Below are 26,237 nucleotides of genomic sequence, written 5' to 3' on the forward strand. Positions count from 1 at the left end.
CCATCACACACTTCGTACATCTAATGACTGACTGATGAAAGCCACGGCATCGTCGATGCCCTTTGGAGAATTGAACCAGTGGCCGCCGTCTGGGTACTCCTTCCACGTCACCTGGGCGCCGAACTTGACGAGCTGGTCTCTCAGCTGCCGGCCCCAATCCACCAGCACAAGAGGGTCGTCCACGCAATGCTCCAGAAGCACAGGCGTCTTCCTCAGAACGCCATTGCCCGTAGGCACACCCTCGAGGGCCAGGACGTTCCTCGTCTCCGACAGCGACCGCTCGGGGAACGGCAGGCGAGACGAGAAGCCGAGGAAGGCGCCGAGGCGCGTCTCGCCGTCGGTGGCGAGGTTGAGCAGCGTGTGTGCGCCGACAGCGCCGCCCTGGCTGATGCCGGCGAGGACGACCTTGCCCCATTGTCCGCTGAGCGTCTCGGCTTCGCTGCGCAGGATCTTGCGCAGGGCGGCGACGCTCTCGCGCAGGCCCGGCTGCTGGACCTCTTCGTGGTCCTTGAAGTTGCTGGCGTCCCAGATGTCGAACCACTGGCTGCGGCGGTCGCCGGGCATGCACGCGACGTCCAAGATGCCGGCGGACGGGAAGACCCAGCGGAAGGACGGGAAGGCCTCGGGAAGGGTGAAGCCGCGGGAGGTGGTGGAGTAGTGGATCGAGGAGGCGAAGTCCTTGGCATTGTCGCCGCGGCCGTGGAGGAAGACCACGGTGTGCGTGTGGTCGGTGAGAGGGGGAATGGTGACGATGGCGAGGTCCATTGCTGGCGAGGGGGGGGGGGTTCCGTTCTCGGACACTGAGGGAGTAGCGGTGGTGATATGTCGCTCGCTCAGCAGGGCACTGTCGTGTGTGTGAGAAGCTCGATTTCTTGGTTCGTCGCTGGTCGGCAGGCGCAGGCAAGATGAGGCTCGGCTCGTCGCGATGATGGCTCGTCAGCAGCAGCAAGTGAGGTTACAGAGTGGTGGAGTGAGAAGAAGTTCAGACGAGCAGCCGCACGCCCGAGCCGTTCAGACTTTCTTTCTCGTCTCCGGCTCTTAGGAGGGGGGACGTGGGGGTTCGGTCGGGTCGTGCCTCCTCTCCGAAATCTTAGGCAGGGCCTAAAGGTTAGGCAGTGATCCGACCTGGGATCAAGGGCGGAGGACAGAAGGGTCTAGACCGTCTGGGCCTTTCGTGTTCCTGGGAGCGTACCGGGACCAGCCAGGTCTGTCGGGCTTGTCAGGTGTCGCCAGGCACAAGTTGGTGGGTGAGCGCTTTCGCTGCCCGGCCTAATAATAGGTCCGCCCCCCCCCCCCCCAGCCCCAGCTCGACGTCGGCACATCCCCGATGACAGACATGGCTGTTTCGCCTACCGTAGTACCTAGTGTACTGGGATATTGTATGGTGGGGGGATAAGGTATTCCAACAGAAGCCGACTGCTCAGCCTTCAAAAGAAGCCGACTGATCAGCCTTCTAGAAGAAGCGTCAAATGAGAAGCATGCAAATCAGTCCCGGCAGCCGGCGCAAGCTCTTCTTTCGCACATCATGCAAACATACGAAGCCCCATGTCGGTTAGCCTGGCGCGATCGGCGGACGACCTGGTGCAGTGGTGCCGCCCTGTGGCAGGTGCGGCGAGACATATCTGCTCTCTGGCGGCCCATTTCAGCGCGTCGGCGATGCACCTAGTCCCAAGCTCGCACTCCTGGCACATCGAATCACCTGAATACACACTGGTTCCGTCGAAGCGAGGTTACTAATCACCACAAGATAGCTCGCTGATAAAATGAGCGACCGAAACACTACAGGGTGGTGCTCTGTGCCACGTCCCGAGCCGCAGAGCTCGTGCCAGCGACTGTTCTCGAAGACGACAGTGTGGCTCAATAGGAGGCACATGTCGCTGGTCTGGGGCATGAGCACTTTTCCGCTGGCGGGCTTCACGAAGCTCTTTTCTTTCCTCTTCAGACAGACTTTCTACCCTCTCTAGACAGATGCTGATTATCCAGTCTATCGCTGGCTTGACTCTTAGGCATACATGCATGTATAGCTGCATGATTGCCATGCCGAGAATCTGCTACCTCAAGAAAGTGTCTGTCTTGGAAAGTCCAGACGGCGTCAGTAATTTATACGCCGTTCTCGGATTCAGCATTTTTCCATGTTATTCAGGCATCTTCTTGGTGTATAGGGTCAACACTCATCTAGCTAGCGTCCAAGCGTGGTAAGAATAACACTGAGCTGATGGACAAGGACCACCACCAGCGCATCGCGCCCGCAAGCTCGTTGTGATTATGTTTATCAAAGTCATGGCTCGCTGAAGATCTGAGCTGTCATGTCGGACAGACCAAGAATTCTAGTGCAATGTTGGTTCGCGCGGGGACGGAGGTGCGAAGAAATTGGGGTAGTGGGACCAGCGCTGATGCGGGCAGTTGTTCAATGACGGGGCGACGTCCCTGGCGCCCAGGCTTTGGTCGAAAACTCTGCACTGACGACAGTTGGGTTTTGCGAGCCACCCACTCAGCAGTGGACATCCATGTCTGTTTTACTAGCGGATGCGCGTCGCGGGCTGCACTTGGCGGCAGCAAACAACCGGACGGCAATGATGGAGGTACTTAGAATAGGCAGGTTGGGATGAAGGTATTTCTGGGTGGGCCTCAGAGGACAACGGCCGAGGATCCGTCCCTCCATGCCTGAGAGGCGTCATGCAGGCGCGAAGATGGAGGGCGAATGTCATCAAGCCAACTTCCGATTCGCAGCCCCCACATCGGGCACGCCCTCCGATATCTTCCTCGTTTCGGCGCCGTTCGACGTGGAGGACTCGGCGCCGCAGCTTCGGCAGTTGAGCGATGGACTGGTAGACTGACAACCGATGCTGCTTGGAAGGAATTTGGCTTGACGAGACGTCTGGGACCATGGCACTCACCTGAAGAACAGATGTGGGCGAGCAGGATGGCCTGACACTCCCAAGAAACAGGGTTAAATGTGACGTTCGAGTTAGTCAAACTCTCAACCAGTGAGCGACGTGTCTCACCCACCAGTTTGTCGGCCATGCACTTCCGGGCGATTCATCCCTTCAACAAATTTCACGATGCTTCAACTCATGTGTTCGGTGCCAATCAATGTGGACACGATGACTCCTCCGTACTGCCCATCACTAATTCTGAATGACAGAAATTGCCCCTTCCTTCCTGCTGACACCTCACGAGACTGGCCAAGCACGTGGACGTGCACGGCACCAGCGGTGGCCGAAGCTGGCTCCAGCCAGTGTCCAGCTGATCATCTGGCGCCCCTATCCCAGAGATTCCCCCCAGGGAACCAGCGGCGCCACGGGGGGCGGTGAGTGCCGCGGTGAGCCGCGGCCCCTTCGAGGACTTCCGGCCGGTGCAGCTAAAAGTGATACCATCGTGAACTCGTAATTCCAGGGGTGGTTGGGCGCGAGGAGTCACCGCGGGAGGAGCAGAAGCAACCCAAGTGCCGGGACATGCTGGGAGATTGTGCTTCAGGCCCTCGTGACCTTGCTCGCACCCCCAGACAACGAACGCACTTGGTGCACCGAGTTTTCCGTGGCTGTGCATCCAGCTGTTCCACCGCTCGACAACTAGCAGAAGAACGAACGGAACAAGGGGCCCAGAATTGGAGTAAAATTGGGACTTCGAGTTCTAGACTTGTCCCAGTAAACGGAAACAGGGGTGGAACTGAACAGGTCGCTTCAGCGTCAGTCAGGTCCTCAACCCCTCTAGGCACGTATCAAGCGCTACGTGTGCGAGCCGGTAGCTGTCCACACAGGCGGCGCCGGACCGGGTTCAAGGCTACGAACGAAGTCGTCTGAAGCGGTGATGGTGCAGTTAACGTTACGGGCGACCGCGCCCAGGATAAAAACGGAAATGTTAATTTGGCTCGTTGATAGCGGCAGGCAGCGAAAAATCTGTCGATCAGACGGATCCATCGAGCTCGAAGCGACGCGACCCGCCACATATCCCGGCCCGGGGTGTGGAGGGCCATGTTCAAAAATGGCACCAGCGACAGCGAAGTTGACGATGTGAGGGACAGCCTGTCTTGTTGCAGGACTGCAGCAGGCTGCTTCAGTTTCGTTGGATGCTCGCGACGGAATTGGGTCTGACGAGGGGCAGTCGATGGGGTAATGAGACCACCAACAGATCGGGGGCTCTGGGTTGGACAGATTTTGCATTGGCCGTGACGACTCAGGATGGAGCCCGCCTGCCAGTCAATTGATCCTGTGTCTTGCAAGGTTTTTCAGAAGGGACATGGTGCATCAGAGTATTTCCCCAGGCGGCCCCCAGTCCTTCCAATTGAGCCAAGTCGGTCTGTCCCGTGGGCAAAGGCGTGCTTTTGCGATGCTGCACCATCAAGTAATCTGGGGGTAATGGAAACGCAGCCCCGTCTAGGAGAGGAAAACCTGGGGGTAATGGGGGGGTAATGGAAACGCTGGCAGAGCCTCTAGAGGCTCCAATCCAGCCACTCTGGCCACCGTCTTGTTGATGTGTGTGACCCTACCGTTTCTCTCCCTGGTTCTGGGTTTTGGTCCTTGCCTCCAGGTGGCCCCTCCATGGGAGACGGCGTCTTGGGCGCGCCTAGACGCGGGGCAAGCGGGCTTCGTGAGTGGGCCCTGAGGAGGAGACGCCGGGCCATTCGGAGGGGCGAGTTCGCATTGCTTTCGTCACGAGGGGCCACGAGAGGCCAAGTATTGTGTTACTTTGTTGGGGATCGATCGGAGTATTGATCCAGGATTGGAGATGGATGGGGATGGAATGTAATAACGATGCGAGGCAGGTGGATTGTAACTTGGAACGGCGCGTGCGACTCATTACCCCGGCCGTGGCAGGGGCAGTCAGCGTGTGCGCCTGACTTGGAGCTCTAGGATGGATTGCTGTTGCTCTATCCTTCCGTTTGCGTTGGTGCTCGGATCAGCAGGCATTGATCATTGAAACGAGATTTGGGACCCGGTGACCGCAGCCAGTTTGACAGGCCGGGTCGGACGGGGTCAGTGTTGGGTTTCGGTTGCCCTGGTGTTGCTAAAAACTGCGATGAGATGATACTGCACAGGTATTGCCCATTGTGGAGTGATTGGAGTAAATGGAGGCATGGCGCAAAAGGCAGGTAGACGTAGGCACCTGGCCCTCACCGAACTCACCGTAGGCAACCCCTCTTGCGCTTTGCGTACGGTACATGTAGGTGTGTGGGTTGTGGGTGTGGAACAGGAAACGGATGGAGTAGCGGGGCGCGGTTGCGCCAAACGGGCGTCTTCTCATCACAGCTGGCGTTTTGCACGTCTTTGCCACGGCCACCTATAGGTACACAGACTCTTTTTAGTTTACGCCCGGATGCTTTTTGTCCCTTTCTACCTCTCTACGTCTCTCGCTTTCTCTCTTTCTGATCCAAGTTTTCTGTATGTGTGAGTGTGTGTGTGTGTTGTCATCTGCATCTTCGAACATCATCAAGGTACTCAGCCCCTGTACAATGGACAGCAGATGGCGGGGTCCAGCGCTTGCTCCAGGCGTGTAGTCATTAGCGCCAAGTGGCATGCAACGATGCTTAGAGTCTGGGGGTTTTGAAGGGGTAATGGCAATCATGGGAACCTCGAGACGATGGCACAGGCTGGTGAGAAAAATCTCCAGAAAAACTCCATTGAAAAACTTGCCTTGGATAGCCGTCCCAAGCTAGATAGGTGCCTGTCAGGTCCCGGCGAGGTAGAGTCGTCGGCCGGCATGCGGGGTGGAAACAGGGCGAGATACCTTCTAGAAACCCGTAGGGGACCGCTGCCGCAGGTCCAGCTGACGTTCCAGGTGGTCGCCGCCGCCGCCCCCGCCTCCTGCGGCCCTGTGGGCTGGGCTCCCCAGTGGAGCGTCTGGTCCTGCGAGACCCCTGGCACGAGCGACAGGTACGAATGCCTCTGTCCAATGGAGGCGCCTCCCTGCTGGCTGGTGCTGCCCAAAGAGGCTTAAGCGGTTGCTATTTGGTAATAAGTCGCCCAGCGTGATGCAGGCGAAGACATCATCGTGATCAGGCTGGTTTTTTCGAGCTTCCTTTGACTCTCGCTCCTGCCTTTCTCACACGGTCCAAGCCCGGGCCCGCGCCCATGCCAACGTCAGGCCGCCCCTTGGAAGCACCGTTTCCCCGGTCCAAGAGTTAGCCCAAGCTCCACGATCAAACTGGCGGGCTCCGTTTCGAGCAAAGGTTGCGCAATGCCCACGACGACGCACGAGAAGAACCATGGGCGTCGTCGAGGGGCAAGTATATAAGGGGTGTGCATGTTCCCGCCTGTCACTGGTCTCAAGCTCTCGGTGATCGTCAGACTCTTCCTTGCCTTAGCATCGTCCTCCCTAGATCAACCTCGATTGATCATTCCTCCTCTTCCTCCACTTCCCCTACTCCCTCGTTGTCGTCATCTTGTTGCTGCATTGCACCGGCGACCTCGTGTCCTCTCCTGTCTTCCTACCTGCCTGCCTGCTACTACCTACCTATTTTCGGCACAAGCCCAGATAAGAACCCGAGACCACGAGCCTTGCTTCTTATCAATAACAAGCCTGCTCTGCTCGTTTCCGGAACCGGCAACGAGACAACGTCGCACCAGACAAGAAACGCTCCGTCTTCCGAGCTACCCAGCTCTGGCCGGATGGCTGTGCTCAAAGGCCTCCCAACTACCCCCCTACAGCTCTAGGCCTTCGTCAGCCGAACATCCCTGCAACCCGCCTCACACGGCTCTCCAAAGCAACGAGGGGCATTCCGGACTACCCAACAACGCGCGCCAGCACCAGCAGCTCCAGATCCAGCTCTGCTTCTTCGCGCTCAGCCTTTGCTACATAAGCTCGCGACCGTCTGCTCAACTTGTTTCACAGTCGGCCGACATTCTTTGTTGACCGCCCCAACGCGTCAATCCCACTTGCTTGTTCTCCCTCTTATCAGCGCCCGCCTCTTATCTGCCCCGCCACGGTAGATCGGATCTGATCGTCTCAAATCCTCCGCCTGCCGTCCCTCGACGACGTCAGAATACGCACACAATTCAAGCAGCCAGCCGAACTCGAGTTTCAGCTGCTGCTCTATCTCTTCAATCCCCCCCTGATCTCGTGTACAGCCTACAGATCAGGCCTCTAGGTACGTGCATCCACCGCCCACAACTGCCTGGACCTCTTCGTGCCTGGCTGGCGGTTCTGGACCCTGCATCTCCCTTATCAACGCCCCGTACATGGCTGCTGAAGCGGTGAACCTTTGCGTCGTATCCGCGCCGCCTCGTCTCTGGTGCCTCGCATTTCTATCCTGGCTTTGTTATCTCGGCCCAGAGCACGTTCATTGCTGTCTGGGCGCTATCAATTCACCGCGCCCGTCATCATGTTAGCCACCGTTCTGTCTACTCTATATAGGGCCTCGCCAGCCTGTCTCTTGTGATTGCCTTGTCAGACTTGACACCCAACTTGTTTTCGCTTGTCTCTTCAGAATCATCTCTCATTCCACGAGGCGCAGTTCTGGCTTCTTCCAGAACCGCCCATCATGTTGGCCCTCAAGATCCAAACTGACGTTTCTCATTTCGACAGATTTCCGGAATACACCGATCCGTTCGAGATCCCAACAGAAATCATGGCGACAGCCGTTCCTCCCCGCAACAAGGCCCTCGGCACCGTCCTGACCGAGTCCCAAGAGCCTAGCCGACACCCATCTCCTCAGCCCACACATTTCAGCGTTCCTCATCTCTCCCAAACCAACGGCAATGGCCACCGCGTCCTGCGTTCGGCCACTGTTGGCTATGTCGCTCCCGAATTCGTCGGCAAGGACGAACAGATGAAGCAGGTCAAGGACCTTGTTTCCTCCCAGGGCTGGATCCCCCCTACCGTCGTTGACGACCAGGTTACTTGGTTTTACGAGTCGCTCGGTATCGACGATGTGTACTTCAAGATCGAGACGCCTCAGGTCATCGCCAGCCAGGTGACGTCTCTCTACGCTGCCAAAGTCGCTGCGTATGCGCGCGAGGACAAGCGCGAGGAGATCAGGCTAGATATGGAGGCTGAGGATCACGCCATCTACATCGACACCAGTGAGGCTGGTCGTACCATCACAAATGGCCCTCGTTACGAGAGCAGGCTCGAGGCCAAGTACCTGGATCACACAGGCCGCTCCAAGTACCGCGTTGAGACCTTCCGCTCCCCTGGCGTCCTCGGTGCCTCGCCCAGCTCCAAGGCTACCCTGCGCTGCTACTTCGTCTACCAGTGCATCTTCAAGCAGCCCCCAGAGCAGACTGATCCCAACGAGACCCGCATCGAGGTCATCGCCGATCAAGGTTTCCTGCAGAAGGCCACGGCCAACACCAAGCAGATTTATCAGGAGATTATCGAGCTGGCCGTCAACAGGACGGGCCCCGTCATTGAGGTCTTTGATATCGAGGGCATGGCCGAGAAGCGCCTCGTCGTTGCTTTCCGCTCCAGGACAGCGCGTGGCCTGTTCTCCGCACTTTCTGATCTCTACCACTACTATGGCGTCACCTCCTCAAGGAAGTACGTCGAGCAGTTCTCCAACGGCATCACCGTCATGTCTATCTACCTTCGCCCCGCCATGACCCTCGAGGGCGAGTACCCTCCCCTCGAGCAGTCCATCCACCAGATCACCAAGGAAATCTCCCTCCTGTACTGCCTTCCCCACAACAAGCTTCACGATCTCTTCACCAGCGGTGAATTGAGTCTTCAGGAGACCGTCTACGGCCACTGCGCTTGGGTCTTCATCCAGCACTTCCTGAACCGCCTTGGATCCGAGTATGTCTCGCTGACCGACATTCTCGATCCCAAGAGCAACGTTCATACTGCTCTGCTGTCCAAGCTCAAGCGTCGTCTGAGGACGGAGACGTTCACTCCCGACTACATTCTGGAGATTATTCAGTCATACCCCGGTCTGGTGCGCGCTCTGTACGCATCTTTCGCCAGCGTTCATCTCGCTGTCGGTGCCGACTTTGAGCGTCACTTCATCGCGCCCACCCCCGCTTTGGAGGTTATGTCCGATGCTAAGCTCAAGGAGAAGATCACCCGTGAAGTCTCCAACGAGCACGAGGAGATGGTCATGACTGCGTTCCGCGTCTTCAACAACGCCATTCTTAAGACCAATTATTTCACCCCTACCAAGGTCGCCTTGAGCTTCCGCTTGGACCCGGCCTTCCTGCCTGAGATTGAGTACCCCCGCAGACTGTATGGCATGTTCCTCGTCATCGGTGCTGAGTTCCGTGGTTTCCACCTCCGCTTTAAGGACGTCGCACGCGGCGGCATCCGTATCGTCAAGTCTCGCAGCAAGGAGGCGTACGGCATCAACGCCCGGAACCTCTTCGACGAAAACTATGGCCTTTCTAGCACTCAACAGCGCAAGAACAAAGATATTCCCGAGGGCGGCTCCAAGGGCGTCATTCTTCTTGATGCCAAGATGCAGGACCACTCCGAAGAGGCCTTCGAGAAGTACATTGACAGTATCATTGACTTGCTCTTGCCTGGTGTGACACCTGGTATCAAGAACCCCATTGTCGACCTTTACGGCAAGCAGGAGATTCTCTTCATGGGCCCCGACGAGAACACTGCTGATCTTGTCGACTGGGCAACGGAGCACGCCCGCAAGCGTGGCGCCCCCTGGTGGAAGTCCTTCTTCACCGGCAAGTCTCCTAAGCTTGGTGGTATTCCCCACGACGAATACGGCATGACTACTCTCTCTGTCCGCGAGTATGTCAAGGGAATTTACCGCAAGACCGGCCTCGACCCCTCGACCGTCAGGAAGATGCAGACTGGCGGCCCTGACGGCGATCTGGGCAGCAATGAGATTCTTCTCAGCAACGAGAAGTACACCTCGATCGTCGATGGCTCTGGTGTCATTGTGGACCCCAATGGTCTCGACAGGGAGGAGCTTCTCCGCCTGGCCAAGAGCCGTTCCATGATTGTCAACTTTGACATCTCCAAGCTGTCGAAGGATGGCTACCGAGTCCTCTGCGAGGACACCAACATGACTCTGCCCACGGGCGAGGTCGTTGGCAACGGAACCACCTTCCGCAACACCTACCACCTCCGTGATACGGGCATGACCGACATCTTCGTGCCTTGCGGTGGTCGCCCTGAGTCTATCGACCTCATCACCGTCAACAAGCTCATCAAGGATGGCAAGTCTACGATTCCCTACATTGTCGAGGGCGCCAACTTGTTCATCACCCAGGACGCCAAGCTGCGCCTTGAGGCGGCCGGTTGCATCATCTACAAGGATGCCAGTGCCAACAAGGGTGGTGTTACCTCATCCTCGCTCGAGGTCCTCGCATCTCTGTCCTTTGACGATGAGAGCTTCGTGCAGCACATGTGCCACGATGCCAAGGGCGTGGCGCCCCAGTTCTACAAGGACTATGTCAAGCAGGTGCAGGCCAAGATTTGCGAGAACGCCCAGCTCGAGTTCGAGGCCATCTGGCGCGAGCACGAGAAGTCTGGTGTCGAGCGCAGCATTCTCTCGGACAGGCTGTCGGTCGCTATCACCGACCTCGACGAGGAGCTCCAGCACTCCGACATGTGGAAGGACGAGCGCACGCGCCGCTCCGTCCTGGCTGACGCTCTGCCTAACCTTCTCCTTGACAAGATTGGCCTCGACACCATCATCTCCCGTGTGCCTGACGCCTACCTACGCGCCATCTTCGGCAGCTACCTCGCTTCGAGGTTTGTGTACGAATTCGGCATCAGCCCCGGCCAATTTGCTTTCTATGATTTGTGAGTTCTTCCCACGCTCTTGGCTATTTGATCCTTGCTAATATTGTCTCCCAGCATGTCCAAACGTATGGCGAAGATTCAGTAGTTTCGTTTTCAGATTCACTGCAGGCGTTGTTGTCATGGCTTCCTCCGCTTGGAGGAGTGCCCAGTGTGTATGGGCGAGGGCTACGAACGGAAGTATGCATATCACTGGTGTTATCTGCGCAGGCGAGTAATCAATGGGTTATACAGAAGAGAAAAGAATCAAAGGGTGCGCGTGACGCATCGGAAAGACAAAAGTATGATGAGGCTTATTGGCCCCCGGGATTCATGATCGAGATGGTAGAATGAGCGGTCGAGAACAAGCTGGTTGTGCCGGCTAGTATATCGGTTTCTTTGGTCAACATGAGAAAGTCTATTGTTCTTCGTTTCAACGTGCAGAGTGTTCATGCCCGCGACGTGATGATGGGATGGGGTCAAAAGGGCAACGAAGGTCCCAGAACTCCATGGGTATACATTCTTCTCGAGGAGACAGGTGCCAGACTGCAGGAGCCTCATCCATGGCTTTGGGGGTGGCATGATGGCTTGTGCGGTGTTGATGCCGGGTTTCGGTCCTGCCTTGTAATCGAATTTGATCTCGAACTATGGCCCGCCATACCATGTAGAGCATGCCGTGTCCATGCTCCCAAGAAGTTGGATAGATTCGAGATAAACTCAATTGAAGCGCATCGTTCCGACGTAATTCGAGTGAACTCTAACCGTGAACCCAACGCCTTACATCTGGATCAGGGAGATGGACACACGGAATGCTCCACCGCAGGCAGCCCACCACAAGCCCGTCACAGCCTCATCGAATCAGATCCGCGCTAAAACCCCGAGTACGTCTCGCCCCAACTGTGAAGGAACCCATCCGTCCACCCAATGATCGACCCTCTGACGCCAGCCGAGATGAGCGTCCCCCGACAGACGCTCGCCGTGTTGACGCTCCGCTCGTACTTGAATACCCACACGGTTCGGTCGACGTAGCGCGGCAGGTCGGAGCTGCTGATGATGCCGGCGATGAGGATGCTGATGAGGACGCCGTTGCCCAGGACCATGGTGCACCAAGGCCTCTTCATGCGGGCGCGCCACCACCGCGCATTGTTGCCGACGAGAACGAGAACGGCGGCGTCGACGACCTGTGCGACGAGGCTCGCGGAGAGCACGGCGACGGTGGCGGTCAGCCAGCGGCGCTGGTCGTCGGCCGGCAGGCGCACGCAGCCGATGCCCTGGCTCGCGGAGCGGTCGACGGGGAGCGGGGTGCTCTGGCACCGCGCGGGCGTGGCGAGGACGGCCTCGCCGGACTGGAACATGGGGGAACACCAGACGGCGGCAAGGTCGTCGGTCTTGCGACCGCGTGCGGCGTTGGCGAGCCCCACGAGCTGGAGGATGACGAGCGTGACGAGGAGCAAGAGGGCGAGGAGTGTGACGAGGGCTTTCGGAGCGAGGTCGCGGTCTTGCGGGACGGGCTCTGGTTCAAGAACGTGGACTGCGACTAAGTGGGAGGCGGCAGGGTTAGTGTGCGGTCCTCGACTTCATGACGGGAGTAGGAGTGGGAGGCGGGACAATGGCTGCAGGTCCCGGAGGAGGAACTGACTACCTTTTGCATTATTACCGTTGTTGTTCTCGCCGCGCGCGTCTTGGCGGATGAGCTCGATGGACGGCCTCCGCTGCGTCCGGAAAGGTCTCATGAGGAGCTGCTTAAAAGCAGCCCATAACAGCACAACGCCGTTTTCCTGAATGACGAGGAAGACGAGCTGCATCATGGCGCCGACATCGAGCACGATGGCAAGGGGCATCCATACCATGACCTGGTCGGGCGTCAGGTGGGTCGTGTAAGCCTGGGCTGTGAAGTAGACGCTGAAGAAGGCCAGGAGGATGGACAGTGTCTGGACCTTCTCCCACCGATTCACGCGCAGGACCGTCACGGGCAGGTGAACGAGGATCCATGCGAGCGTGTAGGGCCAGGGCAAAAGACAGCCGCCTGGGTCCGGCCTCAGATACGTAGGGGCGCCGCAGGGCGCGATGTTGGCGAGGGAGACGGCAAAGTCGGAGAAGACGAGGGTGGAGTTGTCGGTGCTGTTGGTGCCGATGACGGTATCAGGATCGAGGGCGCATTGATCCATGGTGTTGAGCTACGGCTGACGCTTGCTTTAGAGTAATTCAGCCGTATGGCTCCTTGTGTGTTCAGAAACAAGAATAAATACAAACTGCAGAAATGTTTGATCAATGCAGTGGAATTAGACGGCACTCGTCAGCTTTTGAGCTCTGGGCTGGTTGTTATTCCGGGCTGGGCCGCCGCAGCCCTCGCACACTGGCGCTGTCAAGCTCTCGAACCGGCCAGACTGAACAGTTCAAGCGCCTGGCGTTCATGGGCCGCCACGAACGCCATAGGTCAGAACAGAGTCGGAGGGATAGAATGCCTTGACGGCATATGGCCATGCAAGCCATTTCGATAGATGAAGGGCACTGCCAGTGCTAGAAGCCGTCGTGGCGGTAGCTACAGGACGGCACTGGCTTCGTGGGTGTGCCGTATGCAAGCCACAGCGCAGCAGCTCTATGACTTGGTTGTGCTTTTTGCTCTTTCGGTGGTCGCAGGAGTGGCTAGACCAGTCAGTATTGGACTGATGTGGGCTGAACGGTATTGACGGCTCGCGACGGGCGTGCCGGTCAGGGCTGAGGTTCGAGGGGATGGACCCTGAGGTTGACGTACTCCCCCCCACGAGCAAATCATTTCGTGGGGAATGCATAGACACAGGTTGGCTTGTAGATTGGCATACTACAGCATCGGACACATAGATCAGGGGTAATGATTGGTACAGCATCGCATCCCTCATCCTGATGCCAGTGTTAGCGAATCGATTGCCAGTGTCGGGCCTTGGAGACTTTGCGCGATCGAGTTGTACCTCAAAAGAGCACTTGTCGACACAGCTTCAGACTTTTCAAGATAGCCACCTGGATTCACTGAATGTAGCGGATTGTCTGAAGCTAAGCTCCATGGCCGTGTTGATGGGCACGGGATAGGATGGATGGAGGAGGGGTGGCGGGATGGAGAGAGTCTGCCTGGGGTAGGCGTTCTCGGTGTCCCGAACTGGATGTCCAAGGTACGTACCGAGACATCATGGCCACAAATGGTCTAGGGGACTTTATGCGCTGTGTACCATGGACAAGTGGCATGAACAAGGGCACCAAAGGTACCTAAGGGGTAGGTAGGTAGGTAGGCGAGGCATCCATGAACTGTGGATAGGAAGGTCTTGTACAATGTCTCCCATTGGCTGGCTCTATCCTCTCGTCTAGTTTCGTCCCTGCCAACCCAAATCCAACGGCGGCCCTGCTCCTGCCACTGCTCCTGCTCTTTTCCCCCATCAGCCCAAGTCCCACGGCCACTACCTGCGCCGTACCCCTGATCGTCCATCAGGATGTTCATGCCCGTCAGAGTCACATTATCGCCAGGGCGGCCATCCTTCCTCGAGGCCATGCCGCCGCATCACCTCGCGTCTCAAGATGCTGCCATCTCCCTGCTTGGCATCAATCACAGATAACTGGTACTTTATTCATTTGCCACGGCAGCCAAGACTTGAGCGTACGTATACCACAAAGGACCAAGCTCCAATCGTCACAACCAGCATGACATCCTTCTGATCAGATGACAAGGCTCCATCGGGCTGATTGACCTTAACCCCGTCCATGGCAGCCTACTCAACCAACCCTACGGGCCCGCCGTTTGCCACGAGTTTTCCCATCCGCCGCTAGTCTCACTGCACTGCCCGAGACAACCGAAGGATGCCAAGCTTGCACGACAATAAGCCTGCTCTTTGCTGCCGGAAGGGGAGCGAACGTTCTGATTCTGGGAGGACTGGTTGGTGCATGGCATCTCGGCCTGTACAATCTGCCCGATGATGACTCCAAGAAGAACTCCGTCTGAAGGACACTGTACCCCTGGCAGGCTGTGCCGTAAGCGGTGCGACCCCAGCCAGCGATAGCCGACTGGTGACCCTCTTGTCAGCACGCCAGGCCGCCAGCCCTGCGCCAAGGGCCGCCAACGCCTGCAGCAGCTGAGGCCGTCTTCTTTCGCCAGTGGATCGTGGGCCATGCGCTTCTCCATCGGGGTGTACTGTGACGACCTGGTCGTCGTCACCTGCATCCTCCATCTCGATCTCGACAGCCACCAGGCGCCCCCGGTGCTCAGCAAAGAAAAGAAAAAAAAAAAGTGGCAGCATCTTCCTCTGACGCGTCGAACATTGAGTGGAAGAACATCATTTCAATTGAAGCATTCGACGTCTGAGCTTGTTACTCATAGTCACGAATGCAGTGCTGATTGATCTACTTAGCCGCTCAAGCTGCAACCCTAGCGAGTCAACAGGCAAAAGGAGACCCAGCCGCTAGACCAGGGTACACCTGGGTCTGAGCCACCCTCGTGAAGCACCACGCCCAGCTTCCGTCCATAAGCTGTGCCGCGCCGGACCAAACGGCGATGCGCAGGACAAGCCAGCCCATCTCGCCAACGCGAACCGGGAACCGGGGGCCGCAGGGCCTGGAGATCCAAAAATGGCCGAGAATAAAGGATGACCATATCCCCCACGCTGGGCCTCGAACATGGCTCCCCCTTCTCTGAGGTCCTTCCCCGGATATTCCACATTCTTCGTGGACCCCCTTCGCCTCTCTCGCTCTCGATCAAAACGTGCGTCGCCGCCATGGTGAGACCCGCGACCATCGCCTCGGGCGCTATTCCCTTCTTCGAGCTGGCTGCGCGAGGTCCGCACATTGCGAAGCGCCAGACCTCGCAAAACGCATGCGCCCAACTCTCAGAAGCCTACAGCGGCGGAAGTGGCGCTTTCAATGGAACGTTCGGTAGCAGTACGCACCTTCTGTCACCCACCACTCTGTCTCGCGTCTCCTGTTAACCCCTCTCTCCAGGCAGCCCCGCCCTCGTGAGGCCCTCCATCGCCTACGAGTGTTTGCGCTCGATTGCTGTCGACACCGAGCGCGACATCGCCCTCCTCGAGTACCTTGAGCCATGGCTTGAGTTTCAGAGCACTGTCGGCATCCTTGCCGATCCTCCCGAGGGCTACATGTACCCTGGTGTCGACATTTTGGGTGGTTTCTCGAACATGACAAACATGCTGCGGAACGGCGACTACGACAACCAATACGACTTTATCGTTGACTTGTTCCGCCTCATTAACGTTAAGCCGCGTGAGGGCCATTTGTCTTATACCCCAGCTCTGATTAGCGCTGTTCAATTCGCCACGCCGGCCGTCTTTATTTCCATTTCGGAAGACGGCACCAGCCTACCAAGCATTTACCTATACGGTACGCCGATTAGACAATTCCATGACCGCCTGTCCATGACTGACATGCCGGATCAGATGACTACCTTCAGAGCCAAAGCCAGGGCTACGACGCCGCCGAAGTCGTATCCTTCGACGGCACCCCCATCTTCGATTGGCTTCAGCAGCGAGGTGTCGACAATGACCGAAACCAGGATCCTGATGCTTCATGGAACTCCCAGTTGTACAGCGCGGCTCTCGACAACATTGGTGTTTCTGCTGCTTCCACAATCTTCGCTCACGGCAATCTGACTGATCAGAGTACCATCGTATTTGGCAACAATACCGAGGTCTCCTTCAACAACGTCGCTGTGCTTGTCGGCGACTTCTCTAACATTTCGTCTGGCGAAGATGTTCACAATAGATTTGAAGTCCCCGACAGGTTTGGAAACGCAGAGTCGAGCCCCTTCACAAAGTTGGCGAAGCGCCAGTCCGACGGCTTCGACAATGTGGGCTATCCGGACCCTTTCGTCATTCACGAGGATGGCTACATCAGCGGTTACCACTTCCGTCGTGGCAAGCTGGACGATACGGCTGTACTCGCCGTCAAGAGTTTCTTGACCTCCGACCTGGAGTCGCAACCCGAGGCTGACTTGGAGGAGTTCGTGCGAGTCGTATCGACCTTTGTCACGGACTCGGCCGATGATGGGAAGGACCGCCTCATCATCGATTTCCAAGGAAACGGTGGTGGTTCTCTAGCCAATCTCATCGCGCTGTACCTGTTCCTGTTCCCCCAGGCCGAGACCTTCCTCCCGCTGCGAGCCCGCGCCAACCCGCTCCTCAACTGGATGGGCGAGACTGCCGTCGAGTTCCGAGCGCCTATGCTGCCTGTGTACGACCTCCGGACCGCCGTCGACGAGGACATGAACACCTTCAGCAGCTGGTCCGACTTTTACGATCTCGAAACAATCCTCGGCGACGACTTTACCCAGATTTATCACCCCTTGGATATGAGTCTCTTCCGCCAGTTCAGTAGCCTCCCCGAGCACTTCACTGCCAACAACACTGTAATTTTGACAGACGGTTTCTGTGCTTCAGCGTGCGCGCTCGCTGTAGGTCTCATGTCGCGCCTCCTCGGCATCCACGTCGTCACCCTCGGTGGCCGACCCAACGAGCGTCCTATGCAGGCGGTCGGCGGCACCAAAGGTGGGCCCATCCTGACTCTTGACTGGGGCAAGGCCATCTTCCCGGATATCGCTTCCGAAGAGCGACCCCCATCAGACCTGAGGACAGCGCCCTTCTCGGAGGTTGGTCCGCCGCTGGCAGGTCCTCCGCCTGAGATGATCGTCGTCAACTCCGCCAACGTTCACCTCCACGACGACGACGATGCGGCGCCGCTGCAGTTTGTCTACGAGGCCGCCAACTGTCGTCTCTTCTACACGTGGGAGACTCTGACCAATCTTACCAACCTCTGGGAGGCCGTTTCGGATGTCAAGTGGGACGGCGCCTCCTGCGTGTCAGGGTCGACGACCAACAGCGACAACACAATCGGTGACTCGGCCCCGGCGTTCTCGCAAGACTACGTCTCTAAGTTCACATGGACCCCCGGCCCCGGTGATATCTCGGACAGTCCTCCTACGGGTCCCGGCGGCGGCGGTAACGGAAGGAGCAATGGTGGCGGCGGCAACGGCAACGGCAACGGTAACGGCAACGGCGGCTCCTCGAACGGTGATGATTCAGACAATGCCGCCGGCCGGGTCACCGGCGCGAGCTTCACCGTTCTGGTCGCCCTGGCGGCGGCTGTGATTGCGTTTGCTTGATTTTTGAGCATTTGAACCAATGTTCGACGTGGCGGATGGTTTGCATAGTGGAGGTACTGCATGTGTGTGCGGCATAAAATATTGCATGTTAGATTGTTTGAAAGCATAGATACCAATGTAGAATGCACTTTGTTCTACTTGTACTCTTGTACAGCATGGAACTCTCTTCGTGCTGGCAGGCCGCGGTCCCGGTCGTCGTTCAGGTCCCTCCACCTCACTAGATTGGCTGGCTGCTGAAGGATAAGTCTGTGCCAGCAAGTCAGCCGTTAGGTGATGGTCGAATGTCATCAGGCGCAGCGGTGCGCAAACCTCCAGCTAGGAGTTGACAGACCCCATGGAAGTGTTCACAAACACAAGTAGCCATCCGTTGCATTTCATGTAGACTAGATCGGAGGAAGGTTCAACCTTTAGGAGGGCTGTCGACTTCATCTGCTCGCGTCTTCGGATGCACCTTTTTGAGCCGGGCACTTCGGCAATCACTGTCACGGACAAATATAACGGACGTCGGGCGTAACTCTTGATCGCATCTTCTCGCCTGAACAGAGCTATGCTGTGGCTATCCTCTCTCAGTCAGGAAGTACGCAGCCAGCGTGTTGTGAGGCATCGAGTGTATGTTTCTCTCCGCTAAGAAACATGATGACGAGAAGGGGGGGTGCTGAGATCTGGAGGATCAATCCCGGCATCGTGGAAAGTCGCTTCACGGCTACATATCTACAGTGTCAGACTTTGTCGCAGCCAACGGCTAGACGGCATCTTCAGGGTCCGTCTCACGTCCGGCTGCCTCGATGGCAACGAAATGCCCCGATTATGTCATGATGTTCCACCCCCGGAGCTGGTGAGCATGAGGAAGCAGACAATGGAACTTTCCGCGTGCTCGCGGAGCAGGCTCTCTCCTATCTGGATGCTCATTATCAGATTCATTGGCGGCCGCGGGTCAAAGTTGGCACGCCCAATGCGGTGAGCTCGGACGCAGAGTACGGCGAGCCCGAGAGGAGGACGTCAACGGACGACAGCTTGCTGCTGGATATCTGCGGCCAATTGGTTTATCTTCGACATGAAGCCGATTAATTGCTAATTTGCGTACTTGATGTGTGATGTGCATATCAGTGGGCTGAGAGGTTTACCGAATTTGAGGCATGATGTCGAGGCATGGCAGTTCGTTCAAACGTGGGCAGACTCCCACGCAGTAAGTATCGCCTTGCATGACTGAATCAGTGACTTTTCCAGGTGTTTGTTACTTTTTTGGATTAACAAGAAGTGGCCGTTGCAGCTTTTGTGAATATGGATTCACAATGCGTGTGAGACAATTTTCTGGGTTTGGCGAAAAATTGTACGAGCCTGGTGATGCATATGCCGTTGTGGAATTACTTTCACCTGTATGACAACGGGCAGGTCTAGGGAGTACGGTATTTCGGTCATGTACGAATCAATGGTCAAAAGATGGTACTGGTGTTAGTCGAATCTCATTATCGAACGCAATGGAGTAACACGTCTCAAAGTGAGTCACTTCTTCGAGACATGCACGCAGGCCAAGATAGTCGGCCACATATCTCGGGCAGTTCAACTGGCGAGGAACAAACATGGCAATATGCTGGAACGGCATCATGGCTCTCATGCAGCAGTGGACAAACCGCTCATGACGGCCATCAAACATGACGCCAAAGCAAAAATGTCAATTAAAAATACCATAAACCGCACACGTTGCAATGATCCGCAGTCCGCCCCCCAAAACGCCTTGTAAACATGTATCTCTCTGCCCTCTCTCCCTCAGTACATCGGCCTCGCCCCCCTCGAAGTCATCGGCCTCCTGAAGCTGAAGGCGGGCCCCATCTTCCTGGCGGCGGGCGTCTCCGGCCTCCTTTCACGCAGCCAGCTCGCCGTCTCCATCTCCTTGATGTGGCTAAAATCGAGCTCGAGGACGTACTTGCCCGGCGGAGCCCGGACGCTACCCTGGGCCTCGCGCTGCTGCGGGACGTCGGGCGCTTCGACGGACGCGGCGTCCTTGAACTCTTCGTCAATCTCCTCCTCGACGCCGCCGTGGTCCTGCAGGAGACGCTGCTCGCGGCGGTCGGCGCGGCGGTCTCGGAAGGTGCCCCATCTGCGGCGCAGCGAGACAAAGGGACGGGCGAGGGCGCAGCGGAGGCGGGAGGTTGGTTTGCGGGTTGCCGTTTTGGAGAGGACAAGCTCTTCCTGGTCGTTGGTGACTGTGATTGTCGGGGTGGTTGGTTTTGAGCGGCGGGCCATGAAGAGGCCGATGCAGGGGATGGCTCGCTTGGCGACGCGGGGTTTCTGCTGAGTAGGATTCATTGTGAGATCTGGTGATTTGCCTTGTTGAAGGATGCTGCCGTCTTATAATAGTATCGAATAACAAGAAACAATAGATATGCCTGCGTTGTCTTTTGTTCTGATGACTCCGGACAAGGAACGGCGCGACACTGCTACTTGTAGGTGTAGATTAAGACTCGGTCCATCCCAGCAAGAGATCCATACTTGACTTATAAGTCGAAAAGAAAAGTGCGACAGCATAAGGTGAGGCATCAATCAGGTCATCTGGCAACCGGGGAGACGGCATTCGCATTCCATCACTCCCTTGGGTGGAGGGTTTGGCGGGGTAACCTCCCAGACGTCCGATATGGAATGCGGCAAGACAGCCGTGGTGGATCATGAAAACGATATCGCCAGTTTGCTCGGGATGGCACCTCGAGGCTCACGGCGCTGGCCTGGTTGCATACTGCGAAAAGCAAAACAAACCCTACCAAGATTCATGCATGGGCTGGCACACCAGGTCACATCGCAAGAGTCATTCTGCACGACAGATGGCGGTGTCGTCTGAAGATGCAGATGCTCACGAGGGTTGCTGAACAGGCTCAACCAAAACTATGAGACAATGGACCAAGATCGCCGAATTTCGGCTCGCGGATAGGTCACCGTTCCAACGACCGTCCCTTCGAACCGTCTGCCTCACTGGAGATGAGCAGCGACCAGGCAGATACCCGAATCCGCCCGCAGCATTGCAAGACAGTGATGCAGCACATTTTCGGTGCTTTCTCGCTGCTGGCACGAACACGCATTGATCGACGGTCTGTTGTCGATCTCCGCAGAAAAGCTCCTGGGGGCTAATGTACTGGGCCGTCACCAAAGAGGAACCCTTGTCGGCTCGAAGGGCCAAGAAAAAAGCAGGATTCGGGTTGGGGGGCGTTTTGGATTGGATTGAAGCTTCCTGTCCTGCCTATCTGACCCCAAGTGCAGGCGATTGGGTGACCCCCCACCCGACTTGCTCTACCAGGAAGGCCACTTGTTCTCGCTGTCGGCGGTGAATGATCAAATAGCGATACTCTCTGGGTAGGGCGGTCTTTGTCGATGATTCGGCGAGCCTGCTTGTTAGCGTCCAGCTGGAGAGAGGGAGGGGTTCCTGATCGGGCGATCGAGACCAGATCAAATTGGTGATCGTGGTAGCCATCGCCACAAAGGCCTCCCGCTAAGATCGCTTGCACAACAAGCATAAACATTAGCTCAAGAATAACCCGAACGAAATGGTAGAGCTGGTGGTGTCGAGTGGCTGGCGTCTTCGTCACCGTCGGGCCACAACGTGGTTGAGATGCTCCCATTGACCGAGAGCCAATTTACACAGCCGCACAGCCCCGGCCACGCCACAGTAGATCTACGTCATCGCGCACCTTCCCAACCTGCTGTGCACGATCCTTGGCAGCGGTTACAGAGTGGAGGGAAGGATGGACGTCAGAACGTTAAGCATGATTGACATGGTGTGACGCGACTGCTTTTGGGTGGATGGGAGATTTCTTTAAAAAGGCAACGAACCTACGACCACGTTTGTTAATGCCCCCATTCAAGCCAAGTCCTTTACAAAGCTTAGCTGTACCTTTGATCTAAACACATCAAGTACGCAACCGTCGCGAAATCTACTTGCCCCAAGTAGCACACTAACCTTGCTACAGAAACCTACCTACCCATCCTCAACATGCCCTTCTTCTACAACAAGTCCGTCGGCGGCCGCCGCTTCGGTACCAGCATCCAGGCCGACCGTCACGGTGTGCGTCGCGGCCCCTGGCGCTTCCGCATCGGTCGTTTCAACTGCTTCAAATAGAGACCGTTGCGCAGGAGTCACGGCGTCAGCGTCTCCTTGAGGTTGACCTATCGCCAGGTCCCTCGCACCCTTCGAAGCACCAAGCAACCTAACTACTTTTACGACACGAAAATCCTCACATCCAAGGATTATGATATTGGCAGTGGGGAAATGATACCCACGATACTATGGTCTGAGCACGGAGTTTGGCATTGCGGAGGCAGTCTGTGTTCCTGGCCTCTGTTATGGTTATCACTGGCGTTTCGGAAAGATGCCGACTCGTCACAAATAGCTTAATACAATTTCTTAACAATGCACGACTCGTTTCTTGGTGACACAACATGAACTGGAAAGACGCAAGAAATAGCCAAGTCGTGTCAAAACACAGCCAAGCTGAGCGAGGAGGTAAACGTTAGAAGGAATGGAGTCCATTTCGGTGAAGAGCAAACTAGCGATTACAGCTATAGTAATACGATTCAGAGTTGTAGACAACGATATACGGACCTCGATCTCCACAGGGTAAAAGGAGTCGCGGTGAGTGATGCGCCTTGCCGAAGCATCTATCTTCCTTGAGACAAAAATTGGGTTGTACCACGGGAGAGCAGGTACATCTCAGAGTGTAGTCAAGGGTGGGAAGGGGGAATGTGGGAAAGAAGGCCATGGCTTGCGATCAACAGAGCTGGGACACGTCGTCAGTAGGGGGCGGCACATGGATTTGACTGAATTTGTTAGCCAACGCAGAAAGCGGTGCGATGGTGGAAGAGTTGACCGTGGCAGTGGGGAGCGCAGCAGCGAGTAGCCGCCAGTGTCGGCGAAAGGGAGAGCTTCCCACTGCTGGCCGACTCATGGAACACACCAAGTCTGGAGATCCCTCTAAAAGTGCACAGATACACATCCGTCATGCCAGTCGCGGTGGAGGGACAGAGAGAGCCGAAGACTCGCGAAAAAGGGAATTCCGTTTGTTCCGATGCATGCCCAGTTCCAGGATATGAGAGAGAACAGAGCCATCCGCAATCGACCAAAATCACTCCTGTCCCAAGTGTCATCATGCCAGCCCCTTCCATCATTCGTCGTCCTTTTGTCGCTGCATTTACACCTCGGTCGTGACCTTGGCCTTGGGGTTGGTGACCTTGACGCCGAGTTGCTTGGCGCGGGAGATGATGTCGATGCGCTTCCTGGAGGAGACGCCGTGCGCGATCCTGCGGGGTTTTTGTTAGTACGTCTGGGTCGACCTTGGGAGGTGGGGAAGAATCCGAATTTTCGTCGTCGGAAATTGGAGTCCGGTGTGGACGTACTCAGCGGCGAAGGTGCGGTTGTGCATGAGGAGGAGCTCAACGTCGGAAACGTTGTTGACGAGGAATGCCTTGTGGCCGGAGGGCATCATGTACTTGGTCTTCTTGTTGGAGCCATAGCCGATCTGTCGTTCAAACTCTGCGTCAGTGGGCTTTCCTCTCGCAAGACCTCCCAGACAGAGCCTTTCTCGTCTCTTTCCGGGCCGTCGTCGTGATGGAAACGTACCGAGGGCATGGGCGCGGTACCACGGAACCGACGGCGAACGCGGTTGTCGATACCCTTGGGCTTGCGCCAAGAGGGGTCGACACGCATGAAGCGGTCGCTCTGGTGGCGCTCGAAGCGCTTGGTGCCTGTTCCAACAATCCGTCAACAAGAGTCCTTCAACAGAGTCGTCCTCCATCGTCGACATTATCCGTTTGTGGCGGTCGTTTCGTCTCGGTCGGGGTGGGGGTTCAAGGCCGGTCGGCAAGGAGGAACCTACGCTTCTTCACGATGGGAACATGCTTCTTAGCGGCGACCATCTTGTTGAGAATGTCAGTACGATCGTCGAGTGTGAGATTGTTGTTGTCGTGGGTGTCGTATCGTACCTTGACGGCAGTTTTCCCTGGGAGTTAGTTGACGTCGGAGTTCGTGGAGGCTGCAAGTGGGATTCAATGTCAAAAAGTTTTCCTCGTTCGCCTGGGTAATGTGTGTGGGCCGGGGTCCAATGGTTTGAGCCTGCCCTAGAGATGGTGCACGTGATGAGCTGGAGACCCGACCTTGACCCATGACAATGAGTCAGCAGCAGAAGCAGAATTGTGTGCTCTGTGATGTGGGCATCGATTTCCGAGATCCACATTCCTATAGCGGGTCCTTGGACCTTGATGGGTGTTAGTCGTGCGGATTGATCGAATAAGTCCCGGATACAAGACAACCACGCTCCCTGTCAACTGGTGATATTTGCGATGAAGCTATTATGTCGATTGGCAACGCATGCCATCTACTTCGGAGGCTTCCGACAGTCAACACAAAGGCGACAATGACACAAAGCACGCTCAATATCAACAAGGCTTGCTTGCCATCCATATCTCATGATGTATCTATCCACGCCAAATATCCCTTCGTAATCATCATCAAGCTCCGAAGGCCCTACCTTCTAGCTCTCCCCTTTTCTATGGCTATACTTCTATCCCCCATGAATTCTCAGCTTCCTCCATCATTTACTGCTGCTGGCACTGCGGTTGGCCTTCGTCTTCGTCAACATCCTCCCACTGTCCGCCGCCGCCGCCACCGTGACGAGCGCCCATCTAGTTGATCTTGATCAGTAGTGTTCCAACGTCACAAAAGGGTTCAGCTTACCTCTGCCAAGTCCGCGTCAGACTCATAGTCAACATCGTCAACCTCCTCGGCCTTGATGAGCTCGGGAGCAGGAGGCAACAGTTTTGCCAGAGCCTCGTGCTCCTTGTCGTCCTTCAGCCAGTCGTTCTCAGGGAACTCAACGTTAGCAATCAGGTAGAGATCACCCTTCAGCTCGCCCTTCTTCATCGGCATGCCCTCGCCGGGCACCTTCAGCACGTCGCCAGGGCGGATGATTTTGCCGCGAGGCCTGTCAATGTGGATGCCACGGCCGTCGAGGTGCGTCAGCACAACACGGGAGAACCCGCCAAGAGCCTCGCCCAGCGTAATGTTGAGCTCCGCAGACAAATCGTGACCCTCGCGCGTGAAGACGTCGTGGGGCTCCTCGGCCAGCTCAAAAACAATATCGCCAGGCGTCTGGTCCGGCAACTGGTCGGCCTCGCCCTCGATGACGATCCTTTCGCCGTTCATGGAGCCGCGCGGGATGTAAATCTCAAGCACCTTCTTCTCGGATGTCGTGCGCTTGCCCTTGCACTTCTTGCAGCGGTCCTTCTCCTTGATCTGGTTGCCGGAGCCCTCGCAGCGGTCGCAGACGACGGTGGCGCGGCGCACCATGCCGGGACCAATCTGCTGGAACGCCTCGGACATGCCGGCGCCCTGGCACTTTTCGCACTTTGTGGGCTTGACGCTCGGCTTGGCGCCAGAGCCCTTGCAGGTGCCGCAGACGATCTGCTTGTCGGCGGAGAACTTGACAGTCTTGCCCTTGTACAGCTCCTCCAGGGACACCCTGTATTCCTGCTCTTCATCGGGACCGCGGCGCGGCCTCTGGGGACCGCCGCCAGGGCCTCCAGGACCGCCAGGGCCGCCCATGCCGAAGCCGAACATCTGGGACAGGATGTCGTTGAGGTCGACCTCCGGGCCGCCGGGACCACCTCGTCCGTCGAAGGCGGCCATGCCGTGGGTGTCGTACATGTGGCGTTTCTCCTCATCGCGGAGGATCTCGTAGGCTTGCGTGACGGACTTGAACTTTGCTTCGGACTCTTCGCGGATGTCTTCGGAGACCTTGTCAGGGTGGTGTTGCAGAGCGGCCTGTTTGCATGTTTGTTAAATTGTCTTCTCCTTCCATGTGATGTTGTTTTGTTGCTGACCTTGCGGTACGCCTTCTTGATCTGGTCGGGTGTCGCAGTCTTATCGACACCGAGGAGACCTGGATAAGCGTCAGAGAAGATCCACCTCCATTTCCTGCCATTGTGAAACGTACCGTAGAGGTCGAGATCTTCTTCTCCAAAGTCCATGGTGAATGATCTGGCTTGTCAAAGAACTAGAAAAGACCCGTGCCACCTGTTATTTTTGGGACGAAAATACACTCCCAAAATTGCAGATCTAGCCAGGCGTTGCAAGTTCGATGGTGGAGTCGCTAGGAAAACTTTTGGAGTTGACGGTTGGCGGGACTGGCGGCGGGGTGCCTCCCGGCTACGGTCTACAGTAGGTCGATCCAGGACCTGTACGCAAACCCCACCTAGGCACCTAGCACCTCACCTCAGTCAGTGGTGGATTCGGGCTGGGGGCGGCAGCAGTTTGCGACACCGTTCTGCTGCCTCACCTTATCGGGACAAGGCTACTTCCGATAAGAGCAGCCACGTGTGGCTGGAGATGCTAAAATTCCCCATGTTCACCCTGACGCGATGCAATATGACTTGTGATGGGGACCATTTCTTC

The 26,237-nt window shown here is 56.7% G+C and overlaps 7 protein-coding genes across 7 annotated transcripts; 2 read left to right on the forward strand and 5 right to left on the reverse strand.

Moving 5' to 3' along the window:
- Positions 1 to 3: 3 nt before the first annotated feature.
- On the reverse strand, positions 4 to 765 carry D7B24_003816 (uncharacterized protein; the record flags this gene model as incomplete). The annotated part of the gene is made up of 1 exon (XM_028638002.1): positions 4 to 765. The coding sequence occupies one exon, from the start codon at positions 763 to 765 to the stop codon at positions 4 to 6; it is 762 nt and encodes a 253-aa protein (XP_028497153.1).
- A 6,715-nt stretch (positions 766 to 7,480) lies between these two features.
- On the forward strand, positions 7,481 to 10,783 carry GDH2 (NAD-dependent glutamate dehydrogenase; the record flags this gene model as incomplete). The annotated part of the gene is made up of 2 exons (XM_028638003.1): positions 7,481 to 10,698; positions 10,753 to 10,783. The coding sequence occupies 2 exons, from the start codon at positions 7,481 to 7,483 to the stop codon at positions 10,781 to 10,783; spliced, it is 3,249 nt and encodes a 1,082-aa protein (XP_028497154.1).
- Positions 10,784 to 11,543: 760 nt separating this feature from the next.
- Positions 11,544 to 12,842, reverse strand: D7B24_003818 (uncharacterized protein; the record flags this gene model as incomplete). Its single annotated transcript, XM_028638004.1, has 2 exons — positions 11,544 to 12,211; positions 12,317 to 12,842. The coding sequence occupies 2 exons, from the start codon at positions 12,840 to 12,842 to the stop codon at positions 11,544 to 11,546; spliced, it is 1,194 nt and encodes a 397-aa protein (XP_028497155.1).
- A 2,568-nt stretch (positions 12,843 to 15,410) lies between these two features.
- D7B24_003819 (uncharacterized protein) lies at positions 15,411 to 17,806 on the forward strand (the record flags this gene model as incomplete). The annotated part of the gene is made up of 3 exons (XM_028638005.1): positions 15,411 to 15,573; positions 15,634 to 16,029; positions 16,086 to 17,806. 3 exons carry the CDS (start codon positions 15,411 to 15,413, stop codon positions 17,804 to 17,806), a joined length of 2,280 nt encoding a protein of 759 aa, XP_028497156.1.
- A 1,767-nt stretch (positions 17,807 to 19,573) lies between these two features.
- On the reverse strand, positions 19,574 to 20,113 carry D7B24_003820 (uncharacterized protein; the record flags this gene model as incomplete). The annotated part of the gene is made up of 1 exon (XM_028638006.1): positions 19,574 to 20,113. One exon carries the CDS (start codon positions 20,111 to 20,113, stop codon positions 19,574 to 19,576), a length of 540 nt encoding a protein of 179 aa, XP_028497157.1.
- A 2,867-nt stretch (positions 20,114 to 22,980) lies between these two features.
- RPL32 (60S ribosomal protein L32) lies at positions 22,981 to 23,704 on the reverse strand (the record flags this gene model as incomplete). The annotated part of the gene is made up of 4 exons (XM_028638007.1): positions 22,981 to 23,089; positions 23,186 to 23,307; positions 23,409 to 23,533; positions 23,665 to 23,704. The coding sequence occupies 4 exons, from the start codon at positions 23,702 to 23,704 to the stop codon at positions 22,981 to 22,983; spliced, it is 396 nt and encodes a 131-aa protein (XP_028497158.1).
- Positions 23,705 to 24,382: 678 nt separating this feature from the next.
- D7B24_003822 (uncharacterized protein) lies at positions 24,383 to 25,813 on the reverse strand (the record flags this gene model as incomplete). Its single annotated transcript, XM_028638008.1, has 4 exons — positions 24,383 to 24,469; positions 24,522 to 25,607; positions 25,667 to 25,725; positions 25,780 to 25,813. 4 exons carry the CDS (start codon positions 25,811 to 25,813, stop codon positions 24,383 to 24,385), a joined length of 1,266 nt encoding a protein of 421 aa, XP_028497159.1.
- Positions 25,814 to 26,237: the final 424 nt, after the last annotated feature.

This window comes from Verticillium nonalfalfae, assembly GCF_003724135.2.
Source record: "Verticillium nonalfalfae strain VnAa140/NRRL 66861 chromosome Unknown scaffold_21, whole genome shotgun sequence".
Classification (NCBI taxonomy): Eukaryota; Fungi; Ascomycota; class Sordariomycetes; order Glomerellales; family Plectosphaerellaceae; genus Verticillium; species Verticillium nonalfalfae.